The sequence below is a fragment of the Erpetoichthys calabaricus genome, chromosome 1 (assembly GCF_900747795.2).
Source record: "Erpetoichthys calabaricus chromosome 1, fErpCal1.3, whole genome shotgun sequence".
NCBI lineage: Eukaryota > Metazoa > Chordata > Cladistia > Polypteriformes > Polypteridae > Erpetoichthys > Erpetoichthys calabaricus.
The window spans coordinates 106,713,231-106,729,887 of record NC_041394.2 but is presented as its reverse complement, the minus strand read 5'-3'; the positions used below and the strand labels follow the sequence as shown (position 1 = coordinate 106,729,887).

The following is a 16,657-nucleotide window of genomic DNA, read 5'->3' as shown; positions in this document are numbered from 1 at the left end:
ATGTTAACTTGCCATAAACAGAGATTCAGCTAAAAGCACAATCACTGTAGAGGATGCATTCTCGTGACTGAGAATTTAAACAAAAATAGCGTGGTTTTTGCACTCCTCCTAGTGTCGGGCACATAAACTAGCTTACACGCTACTGCGAAATTTGAAGTTACACTGCAATTTTTAATTTATTTCACATGTACATTTGCATCTTTGAAAGTTTGTAACTTGAAGGTTCCTATGTAAGAGATGTACTGAATAGTGGAGAACAAAATAATTGAAAGATGAATCAGAACTATATGACATAAGAAACCGAAACACAGCAGATCATATTAGATTGTTACAGAACCAGGGACTATGTTAGAAAAAGCATAATTAAACTTGCCTTAATATGTTATTCTGAACTTAAAAACTGAAACATTATTTTACTTTTGCATTCATATTTCATTCATAACATTCCTGAGCATTAATTGTTTATTTGCAATTAACTATTGCAGTATTCTTAACCAGTTTAAGCAATACATACAGGTACAGTACATATATATACAATATACAGCAGTTTGTTTCAACTCTTCATACCCTCAAATGTTGTTATACAACTTTCATTTTATGAGTTTCGATAGGAGTACTTGGTAACACCCATTCGTTATATGTAATTTCTATATATGACTCAGTTAGCATTTTTGGCCACACACAGCTGTCACATTTGTCTTTGCCTGTTTACTTCTCCCTTTTACAGACACTGTAATTATAGCAAGTAGTGCACACCCACCATAACATAACTTCTCTGTCACTTATGTACCTTTTGATTGCTATTTTAATGATTACACATCGTAGTTAGTTTTTACAAAAATCTACAGTGGTGAGTGTTCTTAACTTTTCAGGTACATGGAATTGATCTCCAACCCAGTCACAGACCAGGTGATGTCTGTAAGATCTTATTTTTGTGTGGATATGTGTTACCTGAATTAGGAACTCTAAGGTGGCACAATGTAAGCAAGTATGATTGTGTGCCCAGTAATTAACAGAAATTCCTTTCAGGGTTTCATCCAATGCATTTTTTCTCATTCTTAACTATTTACAAGACTTTTTACATGAGTGCTTGCCACCAAGGGGTGAATGGAGGTTGAGACCTGTGATGTAATCAGGTCAACCATATAAAGGTCAGTGCCACGCACTGAGAATGGCTGATTCTACTAAAGACTTTTTCTTGTGTGGCTCTTTGCTTAAGAATTATCAGTTTAGATCCTGTTGCTTTGATTTCTGTACTACATTTTGGGCTTAGCATTTTTGGCTTCATGATTTGATTTAATTGACTTCCTTGTCTTGATTTTTGGATTGTTGCTTTTTACTATGTTTCATCTTCCCAGTCCAATATCAAATCCAAACTGCCTACTGGTCTCCCTTGGCAGGACAGAATCTAGATTTGGTTCTGGCTTCCTGCAGTCCTGTGATGAAAAGAACAAATGTAGAAAATGGATAAATGTGCTTACTAAAGTAAAGAGCTGTTTAACAACAACTGAATAAAATCACTAGAAAAATTATGGAGTAAAATATGTGAAATCTTGTTTTTATTCTTTACCGTCTATATAGATTTTCTTTTTTAAATTAATTATTTTGTATTTTCAGATATGTGTATTACAACAGAAGAGTTATAATACAGCAATCAATGCAAATTGTTACAAACATGAAAAATCATTCGAATCAAAGATACAATCAATCCAGTAAATCAAAGAAAGTGATTTAAACAGCACAGTTTTGTGTATATAGGTAATTTCACGAAATATATATTGAATATTAAACACCAAAGAAAATGCTACCACCAGTTACTATTTAATTAGTCTTTTCCAGTTTTCCATGCTCATTTATTATGAAAAATACCACCTGACACTTAAATATGAATAATGTGTAGGGGAAGTGTTTCTTCACTTGGGCTATTGCGAGATGAACAATATCACTGGTGTTCTCCCTAAAGTAAGATCAGGACAGCTATAGCTCCTCCATTGTTTCTGTATATACTATAAGTCCCATTGGTGTAAACTAAGAACAACATATAAGTATATAAATTTATTTATAATCAGAATCCCCACTTTTCATTTTGTAAAATGACTTTGAGATCTAACATTAGCAATATTCAGTGTTTTCTGATTTTGAGACCTGTTTTGCTAGATGACTGTGTGCCTTCATATTTGTGCTCATATGCCAAAGTCTATGCAGTACTTGCTCTGCATCATCCTGAGGCATCTCATGCAGTGCAGCTACTGTCTGAACCGTGTAAAGATAACTAATATAACTTTCACCTGCTTGTCTTCCTAGTCCTCTGGAAAAAGTTTACTGTATTTTTTTAATTCAATACAATTAGCCACCATGAATTATCCACCTACATTTTACATGTCTTGCAGAGGTTTCTTTTACTGTACTCCATTTTCAACATCCTCTGTTGTTTCAAAGATCTTTATTTTTGTATAAATTGTTCACAACAGGATTTAATCGTATTTAATGACTATGTGCCAAAGGAAAAACATTAATAAAAATACATCCCCATTGGATAATGGGAATAATCATTCTCTGAATGTGGGTGAAAGGCTCTTGATGAGGTAGCTCTGTGTCTGTCAAGGTCTAGTTCTACAATGAAGGATGACTTCTAGTTTGGCCATTGTTTAAATAGCAGTGGAAGTGGAATAGGTGGAACATCCATTGCTGGAAGTTGCATCAGAGGACCTCTGAGGTATTCTCCTCCATTCTTGGTTAAAAGAGGGCAAGACAGTTAACCACTACTTTACACCCCAACTTCTTCCTCACCTTATGTGCCTTTGCAGAGCCCATGAAATACTCCCCTAATTGCGCAAGACTAACAGTATTAATTATCCTTCTTGGCAGTTCAGTCAAGTATCAATATGTAATATGCAGCATCTTCCATCTCATCATTCTCACTTTTGCCTTACATATAGACATTATTTGGGGTTGGAGTTAGTCCTTTTGTCATTGTACCTCTCCTTCCTTGTTTAATTTTCAGTCTTGTAGACCAGCCAGACATATCTTCAGTATCTTTATGACAGCTATTTATCTCTTTTGGCAATATTTTTGCTTGACATCATCATGTGAGTTTCATTTTCTGAAGATCATTTTTATTCAGGAAAGTGTGTTGGCAGCCATTTTTGTTGGGCTTTGTGGCCTTACACATTATTTAGTGATATTCCAAAAATTATTTCATATAAGGACATTTGCTTTGTAAGGGGGCTGACTCCCAGCTCAAAGGTAATGGGTTCAAAAAATCACCCAGTCACACTGTGTACAGAGTTTGCATGCTTGCATGTTTCTGTATATCCTGTGGTTTTCCTCCCATTTCCCAAAGACATTTATGTTCAGTTAATTGGTAGCTCTAAATCGGCCCAAGTTTAGTTACAAAAGTGCCCTTACCTGCATGGTAGGTGAAAATGCTTTGGGAGCAAACTGCTACAGTGGTGGTATAGAGACATGCCATGGGTGGAAATGTTGCTAGCAGTTTAACACATTAAGAAGGCCTGTCACTCTCTTTAACCCTCGAGCACAAGCACGCTGACCTCCCAGCATTACTTCATGACATACCAGTGAAGGATCTGTTTAGCCCGTAAGTCATGGCCGAATAAGTGGCTGACAGTAAGCCAAGCATGTAGAGGAGCAGTGAGATAGGAAAGAATAAAAGAAAACTACTTCAGGAAGCTGCCTGAAATTGGAGGCGCCTGCACGTGTGTCCTTATTTGCTAGATTCATCCTCGGGTATGTTATTGATGGTTCCAGGTTCAAGAGGCCCCCCAAAGCTATTTGGAGCGTGGAGCTGATCCAGAACATCACAAAGCGCTTCTGAATTCTTTTCAAGAAAATGTAGCTTTGCAGATAAGTACATGTTAAGTGTATATACAGTAGAAACAGTGTGGGTAATCTTAGCACAAGCAGCTCATCTTAAAAAAAAAAAAAAAACCTCACTGTGACAGCCATGTCAGAAGTTTTCTTTCTTTTTAACTTTCTAGTCATTCTGATTTATTTTCAGACCATAGTGTGTTAGATAGATAGATAGAATATCTATCTATCTATCTATCTATCTATCTATCTATCTATCTATCTATCTAAAGAGTTTCTGTAAAGAGCCAGATTTATTCACAAGATCATTCACAAGATACACAAGATCCACATGATTAGGTGTTATTGGATAAACATTTTCTAATTAGTCAGTTAGAAAATATTCAGATATTATCGTGACTGATTTACAAGTAATTTGTTTTTTGTCTCCTGCTATAAGGCATAAATCTTTTTTACTTAGTCTGTGTGATGATACATCCCTTTCATATACAAAAATCTGACTGTCGACCAATTTATTACCATCTTTATTTTAGCAGATATTAGGGGAATTAATCAGTAATATGGAAATGTATGTTATATATAGATATAGTAATGAATGATGTGAAGTTCTTACATTTCCTTTCTGTTCTTTTGAACTATTTTGATTCAAAGAAATTGAAATGGCATAATTTAAACCAAAATCCGTTGGCTATTAATGAGAACAAATGGAGTGGTTGATTACCATACTGGGCAGTAAGTTTTTAAATTCATACAGGTAATTCACTTCTTCATTTTTACATGGTTTTTCTTTCCGTCTTTTTTTTAGGAATATCAGATGAGGAGATTGCCAATCTTACTCTTCCCACTGGTGTACCTGTATTGTTGGAGCTTGATGAAAACCTACATCCTATTAAGCCTCATGAACTTCTAGGAGATCAAGGTGCAATTCAAGCTGCCATCAAGAAAGTAGAGGATCAAGGGAAGGCTGTAGCCTCCAAAACATAATGTCTGAAATGGCTCTGACTACATGCAAATCTGTGTATGACAATTTAAAAAGTGAATTGCATTGGTGTTGCTGTTTATTACATTCAGGTGAATAAGTAAGATGGCTGCTTTAAACCATTCAAATATTTGTAAATCTAGGAGTACAATTTAGAAGCTATTTTGTCTGTAAAATTCTTGTCTGTTACTCGCCCAACCCTCTGCAAAATGTTAGTAACTGTGAAGGTCTCCTATGCAAATAAGTAACATGGATACCTCAGAAAAAAGCTTTGATTTTAAAGATTCTGTGATATTTATAAAAAGGTTTTACATTCAAATAGGCTTGTTTTATCTTGTGAGGTTATGTTTGTTGTACAAAATTATAATCAGAGAGTTATGCTTTATTTATTTGTTTAAATAAAATTACTTCTGTTTACAGTCTTAAATTCAGATTATCTTATACCAAACTTTCCCTCTGCATTTAATGAGTGCATATACCAACCAGGTCTCGCTTCTTTGGTAAAAGCAAAATAGAATAATGTAGGCTTTTTGAAGGACAGGCCATTCACTTCAACATTATTCACCAGTGCATATTCATCTACTTTTTCAAAACATGTCCATCAGACTAATGCGGGACTCTGAACTAACACTTTCCATTGCTGTACATGCTTTAAAACTATTTTTGCATTTTCTGCCATTTTGTACCTTTTTTTGTTTTGTGGTTCTTTAGATGGCACCATTTTATTTCTTGGTTTGATGTGGTCATTACCATTTTGTGGCAAATCTTGCATGACTGTGATTGTGTTTGTTGCTATTGCTACACAGGTCTTTTCATCACTTACAGTACGTGCTATACAGGGTGGCAAACACATGTCCCCTTGCATCCTAGGTTCAAATGTCATTACTAAAAGCAAGCTTTCTTAGTGGTATCTAAGGATAATTATTTTAAGATAGTCATAGGTTATTTTGTTTGTAATCGTTTTAGTGAACTAGCTTCTTTTGTTCTCTTGATTGTTCCTGTTTGATTCTCCAAAGTTTGCTTAATCCCATTCCTTCTGCATCATTAGGTTTTTCTACTGTTATTTGCCCTTTGGCCACTCATTTATATATCTCTATGTTCATAACAATATGGCTAAATAACTTGGTTGTCTATGTACAGATTTTTGGGTAAAAAAGTAGTTAATGAAATTCTTGCAAAATGTAGGCTTTACTAGCTTCAATCAGTGACTCGGCTTCCTTATTGAGAAACACTTTTAAAGTAACAGTTGGTATATACCTTTTTGTTTCTTTTCATAATTTGAAACACTCCAGTAATGACTCCTTTTAGCCTTTGCCTGTTATTGCTGAATAGTGTAAACCATTTTAATCTTTCTTTATGCATTGTACACTGCTCTGTTGCAATTTATTTTCTACACTCTCTCCAACATTGTTTGTTGTTCTTTTAGCAAAGAGAATGAAACTACACTCAATATTCCAGAAGTGGCCTCATGAGTGGGATACAATTTAAGTAAATAGCCTAAGATCGTATTACCATTTTTATCTCTTCTCTATACTTTTTAACCTGTGGAAATTAGGACACACGAGTTTTCTTAAAAGGTACTTTGTTGCTTCTGGTCCCCATTGTATGATTATATCTAAAACTTTTACTATCTCTCTGTGTTAAGCCTTATTTGTTTACAACATCATATGGTACAACCTACCTAAATCTGAATTTTCATTAAGTTTGTCTATGGAGGTTTTAGCTGCTAAGGCACCGACATTAATGCAAATTTAAGCAGATTGTTATTTGTTCTTTTAGGGATCCATTTATAAATTAAAAAATGTAACATCCCCATTATTTATCCTCAAAAATCCCACTTAAATAATTAAATTCTGAAATGCATGGAGAGAGGCCTTTTGGGAGTCTGAAAAGTACTTAAAGTAGAGATGCAAAACAGTTTTTTAACGTATATGGCTGAGTTAGGCTTGGAGGTATTTTTATGAAATTATTGATTATAAATTTGACCGTAGTTGGTTTTATATGCTAAATAGAACTTGAATATAGTTTATTATTACTTTATTACAAAACATTTCCTGCATCATCGCTAGTTTTACAACAGTGTAGGAGGAAATGTAAATTTTTCATTGTCATATTCATTTCCTCTTGTTTTTCCTCCAGTCTGCCTCACCTATTTCTCCAAAGTCAACTCATGCTAATCTTCCATCCTCTTTTGAGAGATACAGTTTTAATATAAATTAAATTCATATAATAATTAGTAATGTATCAAAAGAAATACATTTTATAATTATAATGTTTATTGTGTGATGTAATTGTGCAGTATGTAGATTATGTGTCTTGCAAAGATTGAGACCCACGTTGAGTTATAGTCTAGGGAATATTCTGATAGTGAGGGTTTCATTACCATCGTCATGCTGCAAGAGTTTTATTAAGACTTTTTGGTTCTGCTCAGTAATCCAAAGACCTGCCATAGGTGGCTCTAAAATAACTTAATGTTAATGTGAGTGAATGTACCCTTATGCTACATTGGTTCCCTCTGTAGGATTAGCTTCCAGTATTACAGGTTTATCTAGGGTTAAGGACCACAGAATGGATTAAGTAGCTTGGTTTAGAATTCTGCATCCTTTTCGTTGACTATGTGGAGCTTGCATGACCTTCCCAAGTTTACTTGGGGTTTTCTTTTTGTATCTCGAAAGACATGCTGGTAGAGCTGAATGGAGATGTGTGAGTGGGCCCTTTGATGTACCTGCACTCGGTCCAGTGCCGTTTCCAGTCTTGTGTCCAGGGTTGTCAGTCCCTTGAGACCCTGAATTGGATTTAGCAAGCTTAAACAATGTTACATTATGGATTTAGTAAGTTTGTAAGTTTAAAGAATGTTATGTTATAAGATGAAATAGTTATACTTGCAAAGTCTACCTTACCTGCTGCCTAAACAATACCAAATACTCATTTAACAATCCTTGAGTTACAAATTTCTTCTCATACAAATGCCAGTTAAAAGCATAGTTTTAAGTAGTACCTCATTTAACAGTGTACTCTTTTGCTCAAGTTGTTTCATCTTTGAAGTGTGCAAACCATGAAAGTACAAATGATAAAGTATATTCTTGGTAATGAATGTTTGTTATGAATATAAAATATAGTTACAGTATATTTTATACTGTTATGCCAATACAACCACCCATATTTGAAGCCTATTCCGCTGAACAATGTGATACAATAAGAGGAATAAGTTGTTCATTTGTATTTATTAACTAGAGACCAGTAGTTACTGTATTTTGTAACATACTCAAGTAAACCTTATTTTCCAAACACTACCAAAATGGTAGCTTACATTTAATGAAACAAGTAGCATCTTTATCAGAGTTACAGAATGCATATTCACATACACACTTATCCTTCACAGCGTGAAATTACAAAGTTTTGTCCATCTCTGTTTAAATGAATTATTAACATGCTCATAAAACAAGTGGCACACTTTGACTCACAGACCAAACCAAGAAAATGGAGCATGCGTTTCTGTGTATTGACTGACAGTAAAACTGACTTCAGTTCCAGCTTGCTCCTGTGATATTAATGTCACTTTTGGCATTTGCCTAAATCCAGACATATTTCTGGCTGAAACAGTTTTCATTAGTCCAATTTGCAGAAATGGCCAATTTGGTAAAATTCACCAGGATAAATACCAAAACAACCATCAGCATAAAGTATTCCCCTTTCTACTTTCTCTTAACCTCTTTTTCTTAAAATTGTATCTCTTCTTCTAATATATAATTACTCTGTTTAAAGAAACTTCACACTCTAAACAAAGCTGCCATTGTTATCATCCTTTCTTAATGAGAAATGTGCCCAGGTGATGTGTTTACCTTAAGGAATTTTTAGAAACATATGTTTTCACATGTAGATCTTGGAACAATATCAGGTATAACTATCAAAGGAATTTTGTGTGGTTATACTTGTTATACTTGTTATACTTGTAAGGACGGCACCTCAATTACTTGTAAATGCAATTTACGTATAATAGATCCAGGTTTCAAAAGAGAGTTGAGACCCTGTAAGTTTGAGAAAAGACCTGTGGTTCTCAGTATCTAAAGAAGAGTTTTTAGCTTTTTAGTTTTATTCTCTCAAGCTAGTTAACACTTGTCATTGTCTGCTTTTTTTTGGAGTGGTTTAAGGCCTTATTGACATTATAAGCTTCAACCCGGTATTTTTATTACTTTGTTCATACTTTATCCAAAGTGCTAGATTTTTTAGAACTGATACAGGATCTTCACCTTTAAAGTTGTTAGATTGTGTTTCATGATATACTGAGTTCATTTTTGTTGTCCATGTGATTTTAGTCAAAGAGAAATTCATGTGATTACTTGCATGTGTGAAATGAACAAACGTTTTTTTTTTTGGCCTATGCCCTCTGCCTGCCTTCCTTTCAGGTCATTTAAGCAAATTACTATCTCATTCAACCCTCTTGTTTTACTCCCTTGATGTAATCAAATATCATTCTCACTGTAATTTTTCCTTTATCCTAAAAGTCACTTTCTTTATTAAGCTGACACATGTTCTGACCTTCAGTTGCACTAAAATTGCATTATGTCTTTGGGCCCTACTTGTTTTGAACACATCTAGTTCCAGTGTGGTCATATTTGTGCCACAGGCCAGACTCTAAAGCTGATATTATGTTACTTAATTTTTAGTCATAGGGCATGTCAGATTTGCCGACTGTTGCAGATCTGGTTACTGGGCCTGTCTAATTTACATCCTGCTTGCTGACCTTCCAGAACAGTCTTACTCGCTCCTGTTTGTGACAGCCAACGGCATGCTGCCTGACAGAGCCGGCACTGTACAAAGGGTTAACAATTACAGCAAATTTAGTCCTTTTTTTCCCATTCTGTCTTGGCACTTGAAACACGAGAAATTTTGTATTTGTGAGATACAAAACGTGTGCTTCTTATTCCTTGTCACTACATTATCTGTATTGTACTTCCAGATGAGCATTCGTTGGTTGAAAGCTCTCATGCACACAAACTTTGCCCCTACAAATAAAGACAAAATTAGACCTATTTGATTTTGTTGGGGCATGTCGTAGACTAGTTAAGAATGAGTTGCTGCACATATCTCTTTACACATCTGGATGCATGGGAGGATGTCAGTAACTGCCTCAGACTTGCTAAGATAATATCAATTAGATTTGGTAAACTCTATTAATCCCATGGGGAAATTCAAATCCATACGTGAAAGCGGTGACTAAAAATTGCTGGAAATATCACATATTGTGACATGGCCTTTAGTCTAATTTTGCCCTCCACCCCATACTAGGATCAGCTTCACCCACATTCAGATGACACTACTGGAAGCCTAGCACTTTTTTAACCATGTATCCTTTTGTGGCATTTGTCTTTTATTTCAGCAGCTTCAGATGCTTTGTAACACCACACATTGTATTTTGGTGTCTTTTTTTTAAAAACTACCAAAGAATTGCTGCTGAAGTTTGTGCATTCATACACTCCAAGAGGGTAAAGCCAGTGATAGACATTATTTTAAAAGAAGACGTCAATATTGTTTCTTGTTACAACAGGCCATTCTTGTATCTTATCCAATGATATCCACAAGCGCTGTCATCTTCTCGGGCTCTCTGTGATTTAGCCTCCTGCTTTTAAGATGTGACCTCTGCTGATCAATGTTCCGCTACCTCACACTTAGTATGACTCATCTTGCGTCTTATTTCCGTACTTTCTAATTTTATGTTTGTTTAATAAATCTTGCCTTCTGTTACTTACCAGACCCATCATTTGCTCTTTGGTTGATTTATCAAGCTAACCCTCCTCTGAAATGTTCCTGTGTGAGTGTTTATACTTTCCCTATTTATAGTTCACTTCAGTGCAGCTAAGTTCCCACTGCCTTTGAGATCCCAAGAATTGTCTGTGTTCTGAGTAAGTAAATTATTGACTGTTGTTTCCAACTTTTAGTGACTCCAGCAGCCTCTCCATTAGCACTAGCGCCACCAAATTTTAAGGCACTTTATGTGATCAGGTCATATCACTATTCTGCAGCCACTTATGCTAACATGAATGAGCCTGATGAGTGTTTCTTGTATATATCATCTGATGTTGTATTTATTGTTGTATTCATTGTCTGTTGTTGGTATTGTATCTTGTTTAGTCTGTTGGAGACATGCAAGAAAGAATATTGTTTTCCTGTGTACAAGTGACGTTAAATCCAAACTCGATCTCCTGTAGCATTGCTCAAGATTTCATACTTAATTGGTTTCCTTCTCCCATCAACTTGCTGCAATTGGAGTATTTGCATGTTTGCTAACTTTCTTCAAATAAGTACTAAATAAAAAAAATACCTTTTTCTTGTGGGAGCTCCATCTCATCTTAAGAAATGTACCTCTTTCTAGAGAATCTCAGTTATTAATATTTCGTTGACTTCTAATACCATCCTTTGAGGTGTAAACAGCAGTACTCTTAAGTGTGTATGTCACAGTTTTCAGCCATTAAATCTTGGTGATATGAGACCTAGCATACTTTTTCATAGTTTGTGATGCTGTTTCCCTGGGGCGTGCTCTAAGAATTTGTTAGCAATGAACTTCAAATAAAATAGATTTTTGCTTTTTTTCCCATTCAAGACTTTAATGTACATCACCATGTTTACTGTAAATTTTCTGTGTAGTTTATCTACATCTTTCAGTCGACTCTTCTGCACGTGGTGTATCGTTCTTTATTGTGTCTTGAAATGCTTATATATGTATATAAGAGGTATACTAGCAAATACAAAAATATAATAACAACTACATTTTTGGAGTTGTTAATTTGAAAAATAATTTTAATGATGTGTGATTTATTTGGTAAAAATAGTGTTTGAATAAATTATTGCCATGTTCTTGGGTTGATGATGCAGACACAGATGATTTCATGGATTGTGCCTCTCATGAGGGCCATCCTTGCTGAGTGGCATGTCGTTCCCATGCTAGGTAACTGTTTTTGATGTATGACTAGTATTCCTTGACCTGCAAAGTTTTTTTCATTCTTTGATTATATACAAAAAAACAACCTATTGCCATTTTTCTGCTGTTTCATTTGTTTATCTTAGTTGGTGCAATACTCTCCTTAGCTGAGCCTTGGACCTCGAAGTTGATGGGACTTGACCGCCATCTGCACTCCTTTTAATTGACCCTGATCCTGAGACACAGTAAGGGGTTTCTTTGACATCAGTATTACAGCTTTGAAGCCGTTCTGTTTTATATTTTATATAAAAAATCTATTACATTTAAGTCTTCAGTAACACTTTGCATCTGAAGTAAGTAATGCTGCATGGCTTATGCACATTTACTGCTTGAAAATTATTAAAAATGAAATTCTCCTGAGGCGGCACGGTGGCGCAGTGGTAGCACTGCTGCCTCGCAGTAAGGGGACCTGGGTTCGCTTCCCGTGCCCTCACTGCGTGGAGTTTGCATGTTCTCCCCGTGTCTGCGTGTGTTTCCTCCGGGTGCTCCAGTTTCCTCCCACAGTCCAAAGACATGCCGGTTAGGTGCATTGGTGATCCGAAATTGTCCCTAGTCCCCTAGCTTGGTGTGTGTGTGTGTGTGTGCCCTGTGGTGGGCTGCCGCCCTGCCTGGGATTTGTTCCTGCCTTGCACCCTGTGCTGGCTGGGATTGGCTTCAACAGACCCCCATGACCCTGTGTTTCAATATAGCAGGTTGGATAATGGATGGATGGAAATTATCCAGAAAGTAATTAACCCAGATATGAGGCCTATAAACTGGTTGGGCTGCTTACAGACACTTGGATCTCAATTGATATATATGGAATTTGAGAGGTTACTGTATTTGAAGTGTACAGAATTTTAGGGGTCATGCTAAGAAAAGCTTATGCAGAAGTGACATTTCTTCGCTGTATTTTTTATCATTTGTAGTCAGAGGAGTTTTCGGTATGAAAAGTCTGGTGGGACCATACCGCCCTGTGAAGGAGACACTACAAATGTCAGAACAGGCAGAGCCATCCAGAGAAACTGGCCTTAAATGGAGCCTGTACAGAGAGTAGATGTATGTAGATGGTCACAAACTTAAAGAGTAACAAATATGAGATCCATTCCTTTTCTTAAATTACTTGACCTGAGCGTGTGACTGCTGGGGAGTCTTGGAAAGGACCCTGGTTTGGATTGGCATGTGCAATTTGGGAAGGTTTAGTACAGGTGGTGCTACCTATGACCCCAAGTAAGCAGCGTGAAACAGAGCTGGTGGTATGAACGTTCAGGCAGTGAACATAGCAGAGGAATGGTTATTGAAGGGACATCAAAAGAGCCATTATAGATCAGAGTGGTAGCGGCAGCATTGGAGAGTGGTCAAGGAAGGAGAGCCTCCCTTGTTAACCTTGTGTGAGAGAGCAAGGTAGAGACACTGAGTTTCACAGTTTTAGTCTATCAGCACCAGTGATGATAAAATGTCAGCCAGGTAACGCCATAACAAAATCACACAGAATCAAGATCTGTCAAAATATTACTTTGTCAACCACCAAAGGACAATATCTAAAGATACTCAACATTAACCTCAAATTAACTCGGAAGCTAAAACCCAAATGAATATTCATAAATTTACTTACATACAATACAATTTAGCCCACCAAACAAAAATGGAAATTGATGGGATTCATGAAAATGTCTTTTGTTATACACAGACAGGAATAACAAAAGCTGTAAGGCCTTCAAAACAGAGCCAAAAATGAGACCACACTCACCACTAGCCTGGCCAGATAAGGGCCCAAAATGACATGGTAGGTAATCTTGTGGTATTTGAAGATGATACTAAAATTGGAGGAATAGTAGACCCAGAGAAGACAGCAAAATCATTTTCAAGACGACTTAGACAAGCTTCAGAACTGGGCAAACACCTGGAAAATGCAGTTTAATGTAAAAAAAGTGAAAAAGTGCTAGAAATGGGCAAAAGGAACATCAATTATAAATACAGGATAGGAGACACTGACATACAGGAAAGGGATTTAGGGGTATATGTTAACATCTAAGCAATGTGCATAAGCGAATAAAATGTTAGGTTATATCATAAAAATGGTTAGTTATAAAACGAGGAACATTATGCTTAGACTATACGGTATAATGCACTAGTATGGCTGCATCTGGAGTATTGTGTGCAGTTCTGATCACCTCAGTACAAGAAAGACATAGCAACATGTAAATTTGTGCAGAGGAGAGCAACCAAGTATATCCCAGGGCTTACGGACATGCCCTACTCTGACAGACTCAAAGAATTAAACCTGTTCAGTGTCAAGCAGAGGAGACTGCATGGGGTCCTAATACAGATTTCTAAAATTTTCAAAGGCACTGATAAAGAAGATCTAGCAGAATTCCTTCAGCTTAACGGTGAATGACATACTCGACATAAAACTGAAGCCAGTAAGCACTTCTTTATGCAGAGAGTTTTGGGAATCTGGAACAATCTTTTGAGACGTAATCGAAGCAAAAGCCTTCACAATCTTTAAGAAGTATCTGCTTGAGGTAGTGTGACAGCTTAGCTATTAACTAAATAGGCTCGATGGACTGAATGGTCTCCTCTGGTTTGTCAGATTTCTCACATTTTCAGTTCAAAAATCACAAGAAAGTGTTTCAAAAAAGAGAGAACTGTGGAAACGAGCTGGTAAAGCGACAGCTCCAACAAGAACTATATAATAGAGGATATCTGTTTACAAAAAGGCTTAAAGGAGCCATTGTCATTAAACTTAATTATTTGCTTTGTTATGAAAGTCAAGGGCAGCATAGTGGCACAGTGGTAGCACTGCTGCCTCGCAGTAAGGAGACCTGGGTTCGCTTCCCGGGTCCTCCCTGCGTGGAGTTTGCATGTTCTCCCCATGTCTGTGTGGGTTTCCTGCGGGTGCTCCTGTTTCCTGCCACAGTCCAAAGACATGCAGGTTAGGTGGATTGGCGATTCTAAATTGGCCCTAGTGTGTGCTTGGTGTGTTTGTGTGTGTCCTGCAGTGGGTTGGTGCTCTGCCCAGGATTGGTCCTGCCTTGTGCCCTGTGTTCGGATTCAGCGGGTTGGAAAATGGATGGATGGATGGATGCTTAAAGGAGCAAAGGGTGTCGCCAAAAGGCAATCCTAAGCAACAAAAACACAATCCGAAAGAAGAATCCAATAATCAGAGCAGAAACAGTAGAAAGCCAGGCAGTAATTAAAATCAAAGAAAATACAATACTTATAATAATCCTACCATACTTCATTTAAATGAACCACACCAGCTTTTCTTTATGGGCTGGGTTCAGTTCCTGGCATTGATGGACAAGGTTGTCCTCATTCCGGGTGTTCCACCCCCCAAAACAGGGAATATAATGACATTAAAAGGGCAGTGCATAAATATTCTTAAACATAACAAAAAATACAATACATTAAGCATAGCTACTAAATAAGAACTGGACAGAATTATATTAATAGGCACCATACTAATCAAAACTTAAATATAACCAGAAACTTATATATAAGCTGGGGAGGAACCTCAGCTAAAACATCATGAAAGGATAATGATTGCTCAAAAACACAAGTTATGTGAAAGCTCATACACCCTTTCAATTGTGCCACAAAAAAAAAACACTGATCAGAATTAATGCCTTAAGCATTCATTCCCCAGGGCAGAACTGAAATGTTCAGGCTGCACAAGGACACACCTGAGCAAAGGTATGGAGAGAACAATGCAGGGTTCAGAATTCTACAACAGCAATCTGTGGCCAGGCAAGAAAACTTCACATAAAAATTCCACAGCATAGAAAATCGCACTAGCCATCACAGAGTTGTAGAAGAGGCGAAGGAGTTAAGAGTTGAGGGATCTCAGTCTCCCTAAGAAAAAACAGTCTGCTCTGTCCTTTCTTATACAGTTCCTCTGCATTCCAAGACCAGTCGAAACTGTCATTGATGTGGATACCCAAGTACTTGTAGGGTTGGACCACCTCAACCTCCATTCCCTGAACAGTGACCGGACATTGAAGCTCTTTGGTGTGGTGAAGGTCACTAACCAGTTCCTTGGTTTTGCTGATGTTTAAGTTGCAGATAATTTGTTTTGTACCGAGATACAAAGTTATCTACCTGACTCCTATACTCTGTCTCATCCCCTTTATCAATACACCCCATAAGTGCAGAATCATTTGAGAATTTCTGCAAGTGACGTGACCTGGTGTTATGTTTATAGACTTGAGGTGTACGGAATGAGGAGAAAAGGAGACAGGACTGTTCCTTGTGGTGTTCCAGTGTTTCTCACCTCCATATCAGAAACACAGTCCACATGTCTCACAAACTTCTGTCTTTCCAACACATAGTCCATTATCCAGGACACCACAGGCTCATCCATCGGCAGTTTACCCCTATAACTGGGATGGCTGGATGGTATTGAAGGGACTGCAGAAATCAACATAATCCTCAAAGTGCTGCCAGCTTTGTCTAGGTGGGAAGATGTCTTGTGAGGCAATCTTTATTTTGCCTCCTTTGGAACAATACAATACAATTCAGTTTATTATATTAAGACCCTGCCTTTTGACAGCCCCCAGCATTGACTCTCTAAGAAGACAAGAAAAAAACTCCCAAAAAAAATCATTTTAGGGAAAAAATGGAAGAAACCTTGGGAAAGGCAGTTCAAAGAGAGACCCCTTTCCAGGTAGGCTGGGCGTGCGTTGGGTTTAAAGAAAAAAGAGGTAAATAAAATACAGCACACAGAACAGAACACAAGTAATCCTCAATACAATACAACAGTGCAATAGAAATCTTACAAGTACAGAGCAGAATTCAACAGCAGATGATATCACAGGAACAATGCAAGTTTTCCACAGCAGTGGCACTCCAAAAGAAGGAGAAAAACTGGATTATTAGAACTAGGCTACATT

At 36.9% G+C, this 16,657-nt stretch overlaps 1 protein-coding gene across 2 annotated transcripts in view; it reads left to right on the top strand.

Moving 5' to 3' along the window:
* The window catches only part of bpgm (2,3-bisphosphoglycerate mutase), a 59,959-nt gene extending 48,563 nt beyond the window's left edge, over nucleotides 1–11,396 (top strand). For both annotated transcript variants that reach the window (XM_028804826.2, XM_051920370.1), the window contains one exon: nucleotides 4,634–11,396. In XM_028804826.2, coding sequence (XP_028660659.1) covers nucleotides 4,634–4,812 — 179 coding nt within the window. In that variant the 3' untranslated portion in view covers nucleotides 4,813–11,396. The remainder of the gene's footprint in view (nucleotides 1–4,633) is intronic.
* The last annotated feature ends 5,261 nt before the right edge of the window (nucleotides 11,397–16,657 follow it).